A 16030-nucleotide genomic window follows, 5' to 3' on the forward strand; every position below is an offset into this window, starting at 1 on the left:
AGAGGGTTAAAATATAGCAGAACAAAATAGATAAAAATAAATAAATTATTAAAATAAAATGCTAAAAACATATGTTTGGACAACTTCCATATTATAGTATCCTATAATGAATGATAGTATTAAATTTGCTAGCATTGCTTTACATTATGCCTTTTCATGTTGCAGATTTGTAGATAGTGGAGAGATGGCTGAACAATTCCCTTACCGAACAAAAGCTCTCTTTGCTTTTGAGGAGATTGATGGTGTAGATTTATGCTTTTTTGGCATGCATGTTCAGGAGTATGGGTCTGACTGTCCTCAACCCAACCAGAGGTATTCAAAAAATTAAATTCATTTTTTTATAATTTTTAAAATTAGATTATTGCTACATAAATGCCTAAGAAATCGATCTTTTTGTAGCTGGTCAGATACATACCCTTTACTATATCTTTCCCCTCCCTCTCTTGCCTGCATTACTTGTCTTTCTCCAAGATTGAATCATTCCCACATACTTAACAGGAAGATTTCATTTTAACACTATTTACTTTATGGAATTATTTAGGAGCATTTTCTTTTTTAAAGGCAGCTTGACTCACAATTTTTGATAAGCTATTTCTCTCTTTCAAAAAATTATTAGAGATAAATGCTTTTGCTAAACAGAGAAAATCCACCGTTTTGAAGTAAAAGAAAGTAAAATAATTGACTTCTAATTAGAGTTAATGCTTGATAAAGAAGCTCAGAAAGAAGTTGAAGAATTCTTTTTCTTGGTCTCTACTTCTTTTTGCAGAAGATAAAGATGGAAGAATGCTGATATTGAGCTGCGACCTGCACAGTACTACTGCTTAGCAACTATGTAAAATAATCAGAACAAGAAAAAAATGATTAAAGTATATAGAGGGAAATGCTAGGAGAAAGCGTAATTTACACTTTTTAGAAAGCCCAACATATTTACATTAGTTTTCCATTTGTATGGAAATAGTTTTTGGGAACTTTTGGGACCAAGCAATAACAAGAATGATGGTATATTTTAATGGGAAAATGCATATTGGTGATATTTTAATGTACAGGTGACCTAAAATTTCAATATATGCCCATTTTTATGTCTTTTGTTCCCAAATTCTACCTGATAATGTAAGTTACAGTAAAGTTAAACACTGGAGTATTAAAAATGTGTTATATGTTACTATTGTAATAGTGACTGCATCTTATTAAGCATGTCAACAGCTATGGTTGGCTTCTTGGTTATTAAAGAGATTAGTATTTCAGCAATTTTTGGAACTGTGTAAACACAAACTATCACAGTTTGCTGCTAGAACAGTGCATTTTGAATAAACTGTGGAATTGAAACTGTTCTTCTCCAGTTACCCATATTGGTTCTTTCCTGGTTGAAGTCAAGCTATCATTTGCTGCTTTGGCTCATGGGAAACTGGTTTGATTTAGGTTGAAAACTAAACTAAGTAGAAACCACAGTCTTCTAATTGTAAACTAATTTGTAAACTAAGTAGAAACCACAGTCTTCTAATTCAAGCAAAATGATAAACTGGCTTAGTTCAAGTACAAAAGATATCACAATATGCAGTCTCTAATTCCTTGAAAGTTCGTTCTTTTAGGGCCAAACATGATTTGAACTCTTCAGAATTACACCTGTATTTATCAGATAGATAGGTAGATGGGTAGGTAGGTAGATATGCCATCCAAATTCCACCTGCTCTGGCAGTTTACAGTTGTGAAAAACATTTACAAATGAACATTATAAAATCAAAGACAAAAAACCCGAAGATGGTGAAGGAAAATAAATCTGGAGGGAAACAAGGAAAAGAAAAAAGAGGTGTCAGTCATCTTCTCCAAAACACTGGGCAAAGAGCTAAATCATGAGTAGAGTGCAGGCTGAGGTGGGGTGGGGGGAATCTCATTCCAGAGATCAGGCACATTTCCAAGGTTCTAATAGGTGGCATTATTTAAACAATGGAACTTGGACTGTACCAACCGTGCCAGATCGAACCCACTGATCAAACCCACTGGCAGTGGATCGAACCCACTGCCAACCGTGCCAGATCGAACCCACTTTTTCTGAGAGATAGGTGATCCCTCAAGAACCGGACCCTGTGCCAATCTCAAGCTTTATAAATTCAGCAACTTGAATTACTCCAGAAGCAAAGTGGGTTGCCAATTTGCATGGCAGACCCTACCATGGGAATTACATTATTCCAGAACTGAGTGCGTTAATAGTTTTTAAATATTATATGAGAAATAAGTGAACATAGTTAGATTAAGGCACTAGTTTTAAAAAGAGGCTATGAAAGGTGAAGTCAAGGCAAATTTCTTAATGGAAGAAAAAGGAAATAATTGAACACTGCAAAATGCTTCTGGTTATAGCTTATGAACTTTCTCTCTTCTTTAGGCGAGTATACATATCTTACCTTGATAGTGTTCATTTCTTCCGCCCTAAATGCCTGAGGACTGCTGTCTATCATGAAATTCTGATAGGTTACCTAGAGTATGTTAAGAAGTTGGGGTAAGTTTCCTATTTTATTACATTGTATGCTATTATGTATTGCAACTTATAAAAGAAACACGGAATCTTTTTGGGTTAGTGAACAGATTTAAAATTGTAAAGTCAATTGTATTGTGGTCAAATGGACAGAAAGTCTGTTGAACACCAAATAAGATGTTTCTAGACTATGTTGCCAATCCCTTCTCTCTGGCAGTCAGAAGATAAGTATATTTTCAGCATGTATTTTAAAATCTTGGGTGTAGATGTGCTTTGATTAGTACACTACTAGTAGCAAATAAGAATGGGTTTTTTTTTTTTGATTTCTTCCCTGAAGAATGGGTATATGAAAGTCCCAAGTGAGGATTGTGTGTTAGAGAAGAATAAAATGAAATAATTCTTGAAATACTGTCATAAAGGCAGTTAATTTATGTTAATATTATAAAGATCAACTGTAACTTACATGGATCACCTGAGAGTAGTGTGTGGATCTTAATTTTCATTAGAATACTGGTAGCATTTTATTACAGCCTTCATTAATGCTTTAATTGTTTTGGAAGAGAAATTTAAGGCTAAATTATGTATGATACGTTGTTAGGCTAGTTTTAATTAAATTTAAAATTAGGAAAGAAAAGTAATTTAAAGAAAAGACAATATATAAAAAACTGTTATTCTTATAAAAGCAAATTTTGATTATACTTGCATCATTATGGTGTTTTTCTGTGCATTTGTGAGCAGAGACATGCAGTTAATTGTATTCATTGCTTTGTTTCTTGGTTTATCTCAATCATAACTAATTTTGATTTTGGAAAAATAACTTTTCAGTGGCAAGTTAAGCATGTCTTGTGTCGAGTGTGTCTGTATTTATGAACAGGGTTTTTATATGATTCTAAAAATAGAAGATGTGGAAGATGTACTTCATAATCGTTAATATAAATTAAAGCAGAAATTATTTGGTAAACATGCAGAAAAGATAGTGTGAACAATTTCCAAGGGAAGAGAATAGATTTGTTCTCCTGTGCGCTGCTTGGAGAGTCCAAGCATGGGTTAACACAGCCTAACTGCCCTCGGACTGACTGAGTTTTTTCTTGACCACGCCTCCCTTTGCCTCAGGCAGCTCAGTTTTAAAAACTCAGTCTGCCCGATAGGACTGTATCAGGGGAGTTCCTCAGCTCTAATCCTATATGATTACCAGTAGTCCTGAAATGCAATCATAATTGAGTCCAAAATTGCAATCATAAGTCATTAAGCAAGTCTGCATGTGACCATGTTCAACTTTATAACTTTTTTTGCAGAAATCATTAAGTAAACCCATTTTCAGGATTGGACATTTTTTGCTAGAAAACAGAAGTAAACCCTGGAAGTTTGCCCCCACTCGCCCCCCAAAAAGCATGAAAATCGCAGTCACAAGACATTGCAAATGGGCATACATGGAACTCAGTTGCCAAGTGCCCAAAATGCAATAACATGAGAGGGAATAAGAGTGAAAGCAAGTGCAGCTATTGGAAATTTGAAAACAGGTCACAAGTATTCCGGGGAGGCCCCCAGATTCATTTCTACCTCAGGAAGTATTTTTGTCTATGAAGCTTCTGTATCCCATTTTATTTATTACTTCTGAGTTTTTCAGATATGACATAGTTGGAATATTTCAGAGTCAGCTATCTTGTGGAGTACATACTTAATTTGAAAAGCTAGCTAATGATTAAATAAAATAAGTATATTTAAAATAATGTTTAATGGAACTAATAACTTACTTCTTCCCTATTAGCTATACAACTGGACATATCTGGGCCTGCCCACCTAGTGAAGGAGATGATTATATTTTCCATTGCCATCCTCCTGATCAAAAAATTCCCAAACCAAAACGATTGCAAGAATGGTATAAAAAGATGTTGGATAAATCCGTGACAGAGCGCATTGTCCATGATTATAAGGTTAGTTGTGCATTAGTTGAAGTATCGTATTTGTTTACCTGTTTATTCCTAAGTCATAATACTTCAGAAAAGTATAAAAATAACTTTGAAAAGCAATTTTGCATATCTAGTTTTGATATTTATCAAGCCTATTTGAGATAGGGGTGGTAGAAATAACATTTCATCTTTCTGCATTTCCAAGTGTGCATTAAATAAGGAAAAAATCTAAAAGATATGTAATACAGATTGAGAAGACTTAAGAAATTGGACCTTATAAAGTATAATATATCATTACAACAATAAATATCTACAGTTTTATATATTTATCTAATGCAAACATGCAAGCATATCTTTTTATATAGCTATTGTGGGTTTTTTTTAAACTGAGTTTTTTATAAATTAAACCCATATTTAATTATACTTGTCCATATAAAGTCTACATCTATAATCTTTTCATCAATGGCAAGTGTAATCAGGTCTTTAATCCAATGATCCCCAACCTTTCCGGCTTTGTGGGCCAGTGGGAAAGGGGGAGAGGAGATGCTTCTACATGAATAGTGGGCAAGTGCACATGTGTGTGCAACTCCATTTGCACGAGTAGCGAGCATGCACACCTGCGGTTCGCACAATTGGAGCTGCACACATGCCCACTACTCACAGGCGTGACACTGCACATGTACTCACCCACTGCTTCCACAGCCCAGTTCCAAACAGGTCACTGTAGTGGGTTATGGCCTGGGGGTTGGGGACCCCTATTTCAATCCATTGAGAGAATGGGAACATACAAGCATCTTTCTAATGCTGCAGTGTTAGTTTTTTAGCCATAAGGGCAGAGAGAATCGCTTTACACTGTCCAGTTGTCAAATTCCATGTATTAGATATTTAGTTTAAAAGAATATTATCCTTTGAAAAATTTAGTTTTTTCCACACAATCACATTTATATGGTCCATTACTTTCTCCAAAAAGTTTAGTAATTATAGAACATTATAAAAATAGAATTGTTGTCCTTATTACATCTCCAACAAAATGCTTTCTTAGATAGTCTCCGTTTATACAATTATAATGGAGTCTAATAAATTCTAAATATTATTTAGAATTGTAAGTCATAATTCAAGGTACATCCAAGCTCTTAATATAGAGATGAAGACACTCTTCCATTGTCTAGGCCAGGGATCCTCTGGGGTCACAGACTGGTACTAGTCCATGGTCCACTAGGAACCAGTCCATACAAGCGAGTGAAACTTCATATGTGCATGTGTGGGATCTAGGGGATACATGAAACAGCGACTCCCTCGGTCTGCAGAAATTCCCCCCTCCCAAGAACTGGTCCCTGACATCCAAAACATTAGGGGCCACCGGGCAAGGCAATGTAGGGATCTCTAATTCTATATTCAACTCATCTCTTAATGTCTGCATATCAAATTGACTTATTGATAACAAATATTGATAAAAACCAGTAATAAGACTTTTTCAAAGTTTTAAAAGATTTAACTAGTTGTTCTGGTATCTCAGGTTTCAATATTTCAGAAGCTGAAAATGCTGCAGGTCCAAACAGTTTGTGTGTATGTGTTATGTAAGAGAGGTTTTTCTCATTTTATTTTTCTGTTGTATTTTTTTTTCATTTATTTTTAAGGACTTCTTATGCATTTATTTTACAATATCTGTATCTTTTTGTTTTGTTCCTTTTTGGTTTTGCTTTTTTGTTATTTTAAAAATAACAAAAAATAAAAATTGACAATTATTTTACTGTTTTCACATTGTTAAATGTGTGCCGAAAAATATTTTGTGTTGCAGGATATTTTTAAGCAAGCAACAGAAGACCGTCTAACAAGTGCAAAGGAGCTGCCCTACTTTGAAGGAGATTTCTGGCCAAATGTTCTAGAAGAGAGCATTAAGGAATTGGAGCAAGAGGAGGAAGAGAGGAAAAGGGAAGAGAACACTAGCAATGAGAGCACTGATGTAAGAAAATAGCTTCTATCAAAAATTCATCTCTGACATTTTAAAATGTAGAAGTAAGATAAAATAAATGATATATTTTGCTCCAGAAATGTTGATAAATTAATTGATGCAGAGGAGCAAATGACTCAGGCCCAACCAGAGGCACTTTAATAATATTAAAATGACTGGAAGGATGTTCCATGTGCCACTGTTCCCAATCCTGTTGTACTGAGATTAAGACATGGCTGTAAGTCTTGTTTGTCTGGGCTGAATTAATAAAGGTTTTCTTGAACTGATTCTTCAGGTCTTCTGGGAAGGGCAAGACCTTAAATAAAATTTAGTTTGCCACTCTCAAACTTTGCTATGTTCATTTTCAGGTTAGCAAAGGAGATAGTAAAAATGCCAAAAAGAAAAACAACAAGAAGACCAGTAAAAATAAAAGTAGTTTAAGTCGTGGTAACAAAAAGAAGCCAGGCATGCCCAATGTCTCCAATGATCTTTCCCAGAAACTCTATGCCACTATGGAAAAGCACAAAGAGGTAAGAATGAAGTAAACATTGCCCGGGCCTCCTAAAATGAGTTTGGAAGGGAGGGGTTGGTGAAGGAAATGTAAGACCAAGTTGGCAAGTGAGACTAAAAAGCCAATGAAATAATGCTCTTGAACTTGCAAATGACAAAGCAAGAAGAGTATCATTGGCTTTTTAGAAACTAATAACTTTGCATGGCTTTTTAAAGCACTAACTATTATGTATATCTAAGATACTGAGCATTTTTTGTCAAATTGTAGGATTGGAGTACAGCAGGGGTGGGTTCTGCCAGTTCGCAACCCATGCCCAACATATGCATGCTTTGCGTACGCGCAGTCACCAAAATTCAAAATGGCGCCGGACAAGCGGCAGCAAGGGAACCGGTTCAGGGGTGTGGCAGGCATGGGTCGCTGCCGGTTCTGCGACCCAAGCCTGAATTCCACTACCAGTTCAGCCGAACCGGGCCAAACCAGCAGCAATCCGCCTCTGGAGTACAGTATAAAATATATTCATGGGCTTAACAGTCTAAAGCACATACAAGAAAAAAGTGTGTGAGATATATAATGGAGGGAAACAGTCTATCCCACAATTAATTCAATCAGATTAAAATAACCAGTTTTAATCTGATTTAATCTGACTTTATTAAGTGACCAAAGTAGCCTAATGGTTGTGAATTAATTATGTTCAGAAAATAAAATATCTGTTTTATGTAAATAACAGATATTGTTTGACACTTTCTTTCCTCTTAACTGTAATGAAATGTTGCCTGGATTTACACAGTGTAAAGTTGTAAAATGACATATTTTTTTGGCTCTGACTTATTCTATACAAATTCAACCAATCATTTACAATTTCCAGGTAAGATGAAATAAAATCACATTTTAGCTAAGCCCTCATTCACTTGCCATTGATTATAACTGGATCACTAAAGAAAGCTAAATGACTGCATTTCAGTTTTTAGTTAGTACGTGGTAGAAGGATTGCTACAAATTATATTACTACTCTAATAAGCACTTGATGAAATTGAAAAAAATTAAAGGCTTTGTCTGATACCTGTAACCTATACAAACATTTAACACTGACATTAAAAGCATAAACTATGAATCATTCTATATTCAAAGAATGTGGCTTAGATGAGAACCTAAAACAGGCCTGTCTCTTTTACAGGTATTCTTTGTGATCCGTCTCATTGCTGGTCCACAAGCCAACTCTCTGCCTCCCATCATTGAACCTGACCCACTTATTCCATGTGACTTAATGGATGGGCGTGATGCCTTCCTTACCCTTGCTAGAGACAAACATCTTGAGTTTTCTTCACTACGAAGAGCAATGTGGTCAACTATGTGTATGCTAGTAGAGCTGCATACACAGAGCCAGGACCGTTTTGTGTACACCTGCAATGAGTGCAAGCACCATGTGGAGACAAGATGGCATTGCACTGTTTGTGAGGTATGCCTAACCTATAGTGAAGCAGCTGGTTAAACTTGCATTTCAGGAATTTCTTTTGCCTTGCTAGTTTCCCTCGTACGTAATCATTGGATAATAAATATATAGGTACCTCTGTCATCTCAATATAGCTCCTCTCTACTTAATAACTTTATAATATGACAGAGATCCATGAAATGATAGGAATCCCTGCTAAAGAGAGTACATTGCCTACCTAACCACGGTGGTGCAGTGGTTAGAGTGCAGTACTGCAGATTACTGCTGCTGCCTACCGGCTGCCTGCAATTTGGCAGTTCAAATCTCCCCAGACTCAAGGTTGACTCAGCCTTCCATCCTTCCGAGGGAGGTAAAATGACACGGGGGGGTAATATGCTGATTCTGTAACCCGCTTAGAGAGGGCTGTAAAGCAGTATATAAGTCTTAAATGCTAGTGCTATTGCTATTATTTCCCCGAGAATTCCATGGACGTATACATATAAGACTACATCAGTATGAAATAGGAGAAAGCACTTGATTTGTGATTCTTGTATATTAGTACCAATGCATTATTACTTTCTGTGATCTTCACTGTATAGTTTTGATATTCTATTAACTCTGGTAAGCATTTGGTTAACTTGGCCAGCTTTTTACTTTTGCCTATTTTAATAAGTTTTTCTGTTAGAGTTAGGATGCAAAGATGCTTATGTGCATAAAATATAAGAATGTTTTCTTAGATAACATTTCTATTACCATATTGAAATTGGTAGAACATTAATAATGTAGTCTTCAACTCACACTGTTATTTAGAGTTGATAAATTAATTAACTTCTGTTGGTCTAACGTTCCAAGTAACTGACTATAATTTCTGTGTTTAGGATTATGACTTGTGCATTACCTGCTATAACACTAAAAACCATGAGCACAAGATGGAGAAACTGGGCCTTGGTATTGATGATGAGAGCAACAACCAACAGACAGCCACCACTCAGAGTCCTGGTGATTCACGTCGCCTGAGTATCCAGCGCTGCATCCAGTCTTTAGTTCATGCCTGCCAGTGTCGCAATGCCAACTGTTCACTGCCATCTTGTCAAAAGATGAAGAGAGTTGTCCAGCACACCAAAGGTTGCAAACGCAAAACCAATGGAGGGTGTCCAATTTGCAAACAACTCATTGCTCTTTGCTGCTACCATGCTAAGCACTGCCAGGAGAACAAGTGCCCAGTGCCATTTTGCCTAAATATCAAACATAAACTTCGTCAGCAACAGCTTCAACATCGCCTACAACAGGCCCAGATGCTCCGGAGGAGGATGGCAAGCATGCAGAGGACAGGCATAGTAGGACAACAGCAAGGGTTGCCTTCACCTACACCAGCCACACCAACTACTCCAACAGGCCAGCAGCCACCAACTCCTCAAACACCTCAGCCTCAGCCTCCGCCACAGCCTCCTTCCCAACCACAATCTGCCCCTCCTAATAACATGCCTCCATATAGCATTGCAAGAACTCAACCTCCTGGTGCTGTGTCTCAAGGCAAGGCAGGTGGCCAGGTAACACCTCCAACAACTCCACAGACTGTTCAGCCACCTATCCAAGGTCCTCCTGCAGCTGCCGTGGAAATAGCCATGCAGATACAACGAGTAGCAGATCACCAGCGGCAGATGGCTCATGTTCCAATCTTCCAGAGGCCTATTCAACACCCAATGCCTCAAATGAATCCAATACAGCCTATGAGCGTAACGCCACCTCAGATGGCCAGAGGTCCTGGTGGGCACATAGACCAAGGGATGGGATCAACAGGAATACAGCAGCAGCAAGCATGGGCCCAAGGTGGGTTGCCACAACCTCAGCAACTGCAGCCAGGAATGCAAAGACCGACCATGATGTCAATGGCCCAATCTGGACAGCCAATGAATATGTCACCGCAACCGGGAATGGGTCAGGTACCTGGTACAGTTCCATCAAAACCAAGCTCTCTGCCTCAGGCAGCCTTACAAAACCTGCTGCGGACTCTCAGGTCTCCCAGCTCTCCCATGCAGCAGCAGCAGGTGCTTAACATCTTGCATTCAAACCCTCAGTTGTTAGCTGCTTTCATTAAACAGCGAGCTGCCAAGTATGCGGGTAACCCGAATCCGCAAGGCATGCCGGGACAGCCTGGAATGCCTCAGGGCCAGCCAGGTCTGCAGCAGCAGCAGCAGCAGCAGCAACAGCAGCAGGTCATGCCAGGACAACAAGGTGTTCACTCAAATCCAGCCATGCAGAACATGAATCCAATGCAAGCAGGTGTTCAGAGGCCTAGCATGCCTCAGCAGTCACCGCCTCAGCAGCCTCCACCCCAACAAGCCATGGGTGGGATGAATCCTCAGGCACAGCCAATGAACATGAATCATTCGGGGATATCTCCCCAGTTCCGGGATCTCCTGCTAAGACGACAGATGATTGAACAGCAGCGTCAGCAGCAGCAGCAGCAGCAGCAGCAACAGCAGCAGCAACAAGGAACAGGACCCAATTTAGGTCCTGGCATAGCCAATCATAACCAGTTCCAACAGCCTCAAGGAGTTGGATATCAGCAGCAGCAGCAGCAGCAGCAGCAGCGAATGCAGCATCATATGCAGCAGTTACAGCAAGGAAATATGGGACAGATGAGCCAGCTTCCTCAGGCTATGAGTGCAGACCCAGGATCAAATTTGCAGCAGGCTTACCAACAGCGGTTACTCCAACAGCAAATTGGATCCCCAGCGCAGCCAAATCCTATGAGTCCTCAGCAACACATGCTTCCTAATCAAGCCCAGTCCCCACACTTACAAGGTCAACAGATTCCATCATCGCTTACCAATCAAGTTCGTTCTCCACAGCCCGTCCCCTCACCACGCCCCCAATCCCAGCCACCCCACTCCAGCCCTTCCCCTAGGATGCAGCCTCAACCTTCTCCACATCACGTCTCCCCACAGACCAGCTCCCCACATCCAGGACTGGTAGCTGCCCAGGCTAACCCGATGGATCAAGGGCACTTTGCCAGCTCGGACCAGAGTGCAATGCTTTCTCAGCTTGCTAATAATCCAGGCATGGCAGGGCTCCATGGTGCAGGTGCCACAGAACTGGGACTCAGCTCAGATAATTCAGACTTAAATTCAAATCTTTCACAGAGTACACTAGACATACGCTAAGATTCATTGTAGCATTTTGGGAGCAAAAAAAAAAACTTATTTTCGCAAGACGTTTTGTACTGAAGACAATTTTTTGAATCTTTCTTAGCAGAACATTTTCCCTGGAATACACCTGAAATCTGCAACAGTAGTTTGTGGTTTTAAAAACAAACAAACAAAAAAATCCCCAACTGAACTGGGGGACAATGGAATACAAAGAAAATATATTTTTGTTATGGCTGGGACTAACCAGTCCTTTTTTTGTTTTTGTTTTTGTTTTCCCTTCGCGTGCGTTGGGGAGGTGCTTGGGAGCGGATAGTTGTTTGGCTACTGACCAAATGACTTCCTTCACTAGCCTCCAATAGGTTTTATTTTTTTTAAATTAATGAAAATATGTAATATTGATAGTTATAATTTACTGAGGCAAATGGTTAACTTTTCCCTATTCTGGTTTTCCTCTTGTCTACTGCAAAAACAACAACAAAACAAAAAAAAAAAGAACATTACCTAAACTGGAGGACAAAAAGGTGAATGTTGCTTTAAAATTACAGTGCATATATATATATATAAATATATATATAAATATATATTAAAGATAAATACCAATTTTCTTCCTTGGTTGGAAAGATGTCAATTCTTTTAAAAACTGTAAAAAAAAATATTAAGAAATCCAGTCTCCCTCCGAAGTCTACTTTTGTCCTCCAAGAATTTTCTATACCAGAGTCTGAGCTTAAACTTCAAGTATTAAAATTTGTACATGTAGAAAAGAAAACTTTTTTGCAAATATATGGGGGCAGCTGCCAAATGGATGTAGTATATATATTGTGGTTTGTTTTCCTGAAAGATTTTTTGTTATTTTTACATCTAACAAAGGAAAAAACTAAAGAGGGTAAGAAACTATTCCAAGGGTAAAATTTTAACCTGAGTGAAAATCCCTGGGGTTTCTTCTTTATGCTTGCTTTCTCTTTCCCTTCCTTCCCTTTTTCTCCTCTTCCATTTTCTGTAAAACTTGAAAATAGAAAGCAAAAAACCCTCAAATGTTGTAAATCATGCAATTAAAGTTGATTACTTATAAATATGAACTTTCGATCACTGTATAGACTGTTAATTGATTTCTTATTACCTATTGTTAAATAAACTGTGTGAGACAGACTGGCTTTTTTGCTTCCCTTCTTCTTTTCCCTACGGTTGGTGCTTATTTTACAATGGGGAAAGAAGATGGTATGCTTTTACAGACAACCTATGGAAATCCAATCCGTGTAAATATACTTGTGTTTGGTCTTTTTTTAAAGGTGGGTATTTTAGACTGTAATGAAGATGATGAATGTCCATTTTGGCGTGCCTTTGTATGTGCTTTTATTTGTGCTTTGAAAAGTACAGACATTTTTAATATCCAGGTGGGGTGCTAATTGCATATTTGACTTGGTTGCACTTCAGTCTTGAGCAAACATGTTCACTGTGCAGATTTTTGAGCTGTGCGGGCTTACTCTTCTGTGATTTAGGAAGTTGCTTTGCACTCTGATTTAAGAGTATTGAAAGTAATGAAAATTTCAGGCACATTTTAACCACTCCAGCAGTACAGGTTTTAATTATAAAAATGCTTTGATACATCCTTCACCAAGAACTGCAGTTTTGTATTTTGAAGCTTTTCATGCCCAATCACTTAAATGGAGTAAATAATTCTTAGCTACACATCTGTTATACAAGGAATCTAAAGATACAACTTGATTTCTTCTGATGTAGGTGGACCTGAGAATCTGAGGAAGTTTAAATTTTTGCATGTCATGTATTACCATTTGGAAATTCTGTCATCTTGATGTCAGTATGTGCTGGTAAAGATAAGGTTTTCTAAATTATATATGGTGTCTTGTATCCATTACTAGATTGGCTGAAAACCATGATCAGGCTCTTATTTTGGATCCCCCTAGACCACTGTCATCTTAGAGTATTAGCAAATTAGAGCATTAGCAATTGAATATTAAGTAAAGATAAAAGGATAAAGATAAGTTTAATATGGAAATACTAGCAGAAAAGAAAAACAGGAATATATCATTCCTAGTACAAATATAATTCAAACAGGATATGTTAAATTGTACACCTGCAATGATCTGTAGTATCAAAATTCAATTTAAATTGAAATGATGCTCAGTATAACTTGGTTGAATAACTATTTTGCCAAATTTATATTTTGTATTTGTTAAAGTAGATTTCTATTCATTAAGCATTAGAGTCCCACCCCCACCCCCAAGGTACTTATGACCTGAATTTGAAGTTCTGTTGGTCAGTCCCGGTCCCCTTGCAATCAGATGATTGCATTTTTGATACTCTGCAGCTAGCCCCCATTAACAGCTGTCTGCAGCATCCTGCAGTCATGTGACTGACTTTCTACATTTTTTGCCAGAAACCAGCATTTACTTACAGGTTCTGCCCCCCAAAAAATGTCCATTGTGGGTTTTGGAGAACTAAAATGGGTTCTCTTAACAACTTCTACAAAAAAAATGTAAAATCAAGGTTGATCATACGGGTGCCTAAACTTAACAACTGCCATGACATACAACAGAAATACCAGTTAGCCATAATTCAGGGACTACCTGTAAATTATTGCTTCATTTTTATCTATATAAATTCATTCCTTCTGCATGCTTTATTCGGAAGCGTAATCTAGTAGCTACGTCAACTGGCCTCACTGGTTCCATATTTTTAAAAGAGTTTAAAGTAATCTTAATCTGTTCTGTCAATGGATGTAGGTTTTATATCATGCTACTTTCTAGTGTTTAATTACAATTAGCAATGAGAAATGTTCCACTAGAAGAATTAAATATGTGGCACTTCTTAGTTCAACTGGACTAAATTTTAATTACGTTTTTAGCTAATATAGAAAGATGGAGATATTCCTGTCTGAAGGCCCCATTCTCTTTCATGGTGACATCTAAATTTAGAAGTTTATTTCTTAGACATCTTTAGGTTGAAGTATTCTTTTGTCTTGCAGAAGCATCATAGACATGTATTTTTTACACAAATGTTTACATTTCCTTCAAAAGTGGTTAACATATCATTGTAAAGTAATTTGTATATTTCCCAGCTAAGAGCTATACAAAAATTTTCATCTATTTCGTTATGATACACAAGATCCAAGATTTTTGTTCGTTATGAAATCATAGCACATCCAGAGCTATCTCTAAATCAAGATTAGTGATAGTATTAAATCAATAATTAATAGGTGCCTAGGATGCATTGTTGAATTGAGAAACAAGATACATGTGAATTATATGTGATTGAGGTATTGGATGATATCTCAACAAATGTCAATCTGTGTTGAGATTATTTATTTTTAAAAAAATGATTTCCATACACACTTTGTATATTTAGGAAGATAGGCCATTACAGAGGATGTAACAGTGCGGCTGCCCCATTTACTAAGATCTACCATTAAATATTATGATCTATATCTCTAGGAATTAATCATTGATACTAGTTTTTATTTTATTTTAATTTATTGGCTGCCCAACCCTAATGGATCACTGCCTTACAAAATAATGAACCTTCTCCCTTATCTGTGGCACTTAGCTCTAAAATTCAATAAAAGATAGTGAAAATAGAAGACAAAAATAAAGAGTGCTAAATACTGCAGTTGCAAATCTACACAAATGTGTCTGGATTGGTACCTATTCTAACATCTATATTGTTTTCTCAACATCCTGAGATAATCCAAGTAAAGGTATGAGTAGATATTTACGAATTATATAAAAGATTATACCTGACTCCAGGTTAAAAAAAATAGCACAACTTTGAGGACTCTTGTCTCTGTCTATGCATGCGAGTAGTCATGAACTTTAATTGCTCTGACACATTGAGGTAGAAATAGAATATATCATCTACTGGAAAGAAGAGTTGGAAATAACCTACCAGAATGGAATTTGGACTCTGTTGGTATGAGTAAAAATTAACATAGTCGAATAACTAGATGTGATTTCTTGGGAGCATACTCTGAAATAACACAATTTAATTCCTAAAGGTTTATTACTCTTGGTGAAAACAACTTAAATCAGCTGAGTTCTGATTTGCATATTAGATTGTATCCAGACAATGAATGTTTGATTTGAACCTTCCTGAGGCTGTTGATTGGAGCAGTTTTGTACAAGGGGGGAGTCAGAGAGACAAAGGTAGCGGCCCTTTAACTCCATTTCATTTGAACTTCCCTGAGGCTGGTGATTGGAGCTGCTGGCTGGAAGGGGGGAAGCAGAGAGACAAAGAGGAGTAGGTAGTGGTCCTTTAACTCCATTTCATTTGAACTTTCCTGTGGCTGGTGATTGGAGCTGCTGGCTGGAAGGGGGAAGCAGAGAGAGAAAGAGGAGTAGGTAGTGGCCCGCGCGCCTAACGGCATGCGAATCATATGTCCATAAACCAAAATAGTAATAATACATTCTGGATTAGTGCGCTTGAAATTGTGATTTTATTTTATTTCAAAATGACCAGTTTAGTTCAATGTAATAGCTGTCTTGCACCTGTCTTTCGCAGTACTTTTTCAAATTTGGATACTGTCCCCTTTGTAAACAAATTACTAGTCTACATAGACAGATTACCTATCTAGAATATCTAATCTGTGCTCCCCA

The 16030-nt window shown here is 37.5% G+C and overlaps 1 protein-coding gene across 1 annotated transcript in view; it reads left to right on the forward strand.

The window, feature by feature from the left end:
* The window catches only part of EP300 (EP300 lysine acetyltransferase), a 93238-nt gene extending 80669 nt beyond the window's left edge, over positions 1–12569 (forward strand). Inside the window, exons 25-31 of the mRNA XM_081957174.1 lie at positions 166–312; positions 2381–2494; positions 4239–4404; positions 6179–6343; positions 6700–6861; positions 8017–8298; positions 9150–12569. Of these exons, the coding sequence (XP_081813300.1) occupies positions 166–312; positions 2381–2494; positions 4239–4404; positions 6179–6343; positions 6700–6861; positions 8017–8298; positions 9150–11438 (3325 nt within the window). The 3' untranslated portion in view covers positions 11439–12569. The remainder of the gene's footprint in view (positions 1–165; positions 313–2380; positions 2495–4238; positions 4405–6178; positions 6344–6699; positions 6862–8016; positions 8299–9149) is intronic.
* The last annotated feature ends 3461 nt before the right edge of the window (positions 12570–16030 follow it).

This window comes from Natrix helvetica, assembly GCF_964273705.1.
Source record: "Natrix helvetica genome assembly, chromosome: 6".
Lineage (NCBI taxonomy): Eukaryota > Metazoa > Chordata > Lepidosauria > Squamata > Natricidae > Natrix > Natrix helvetica.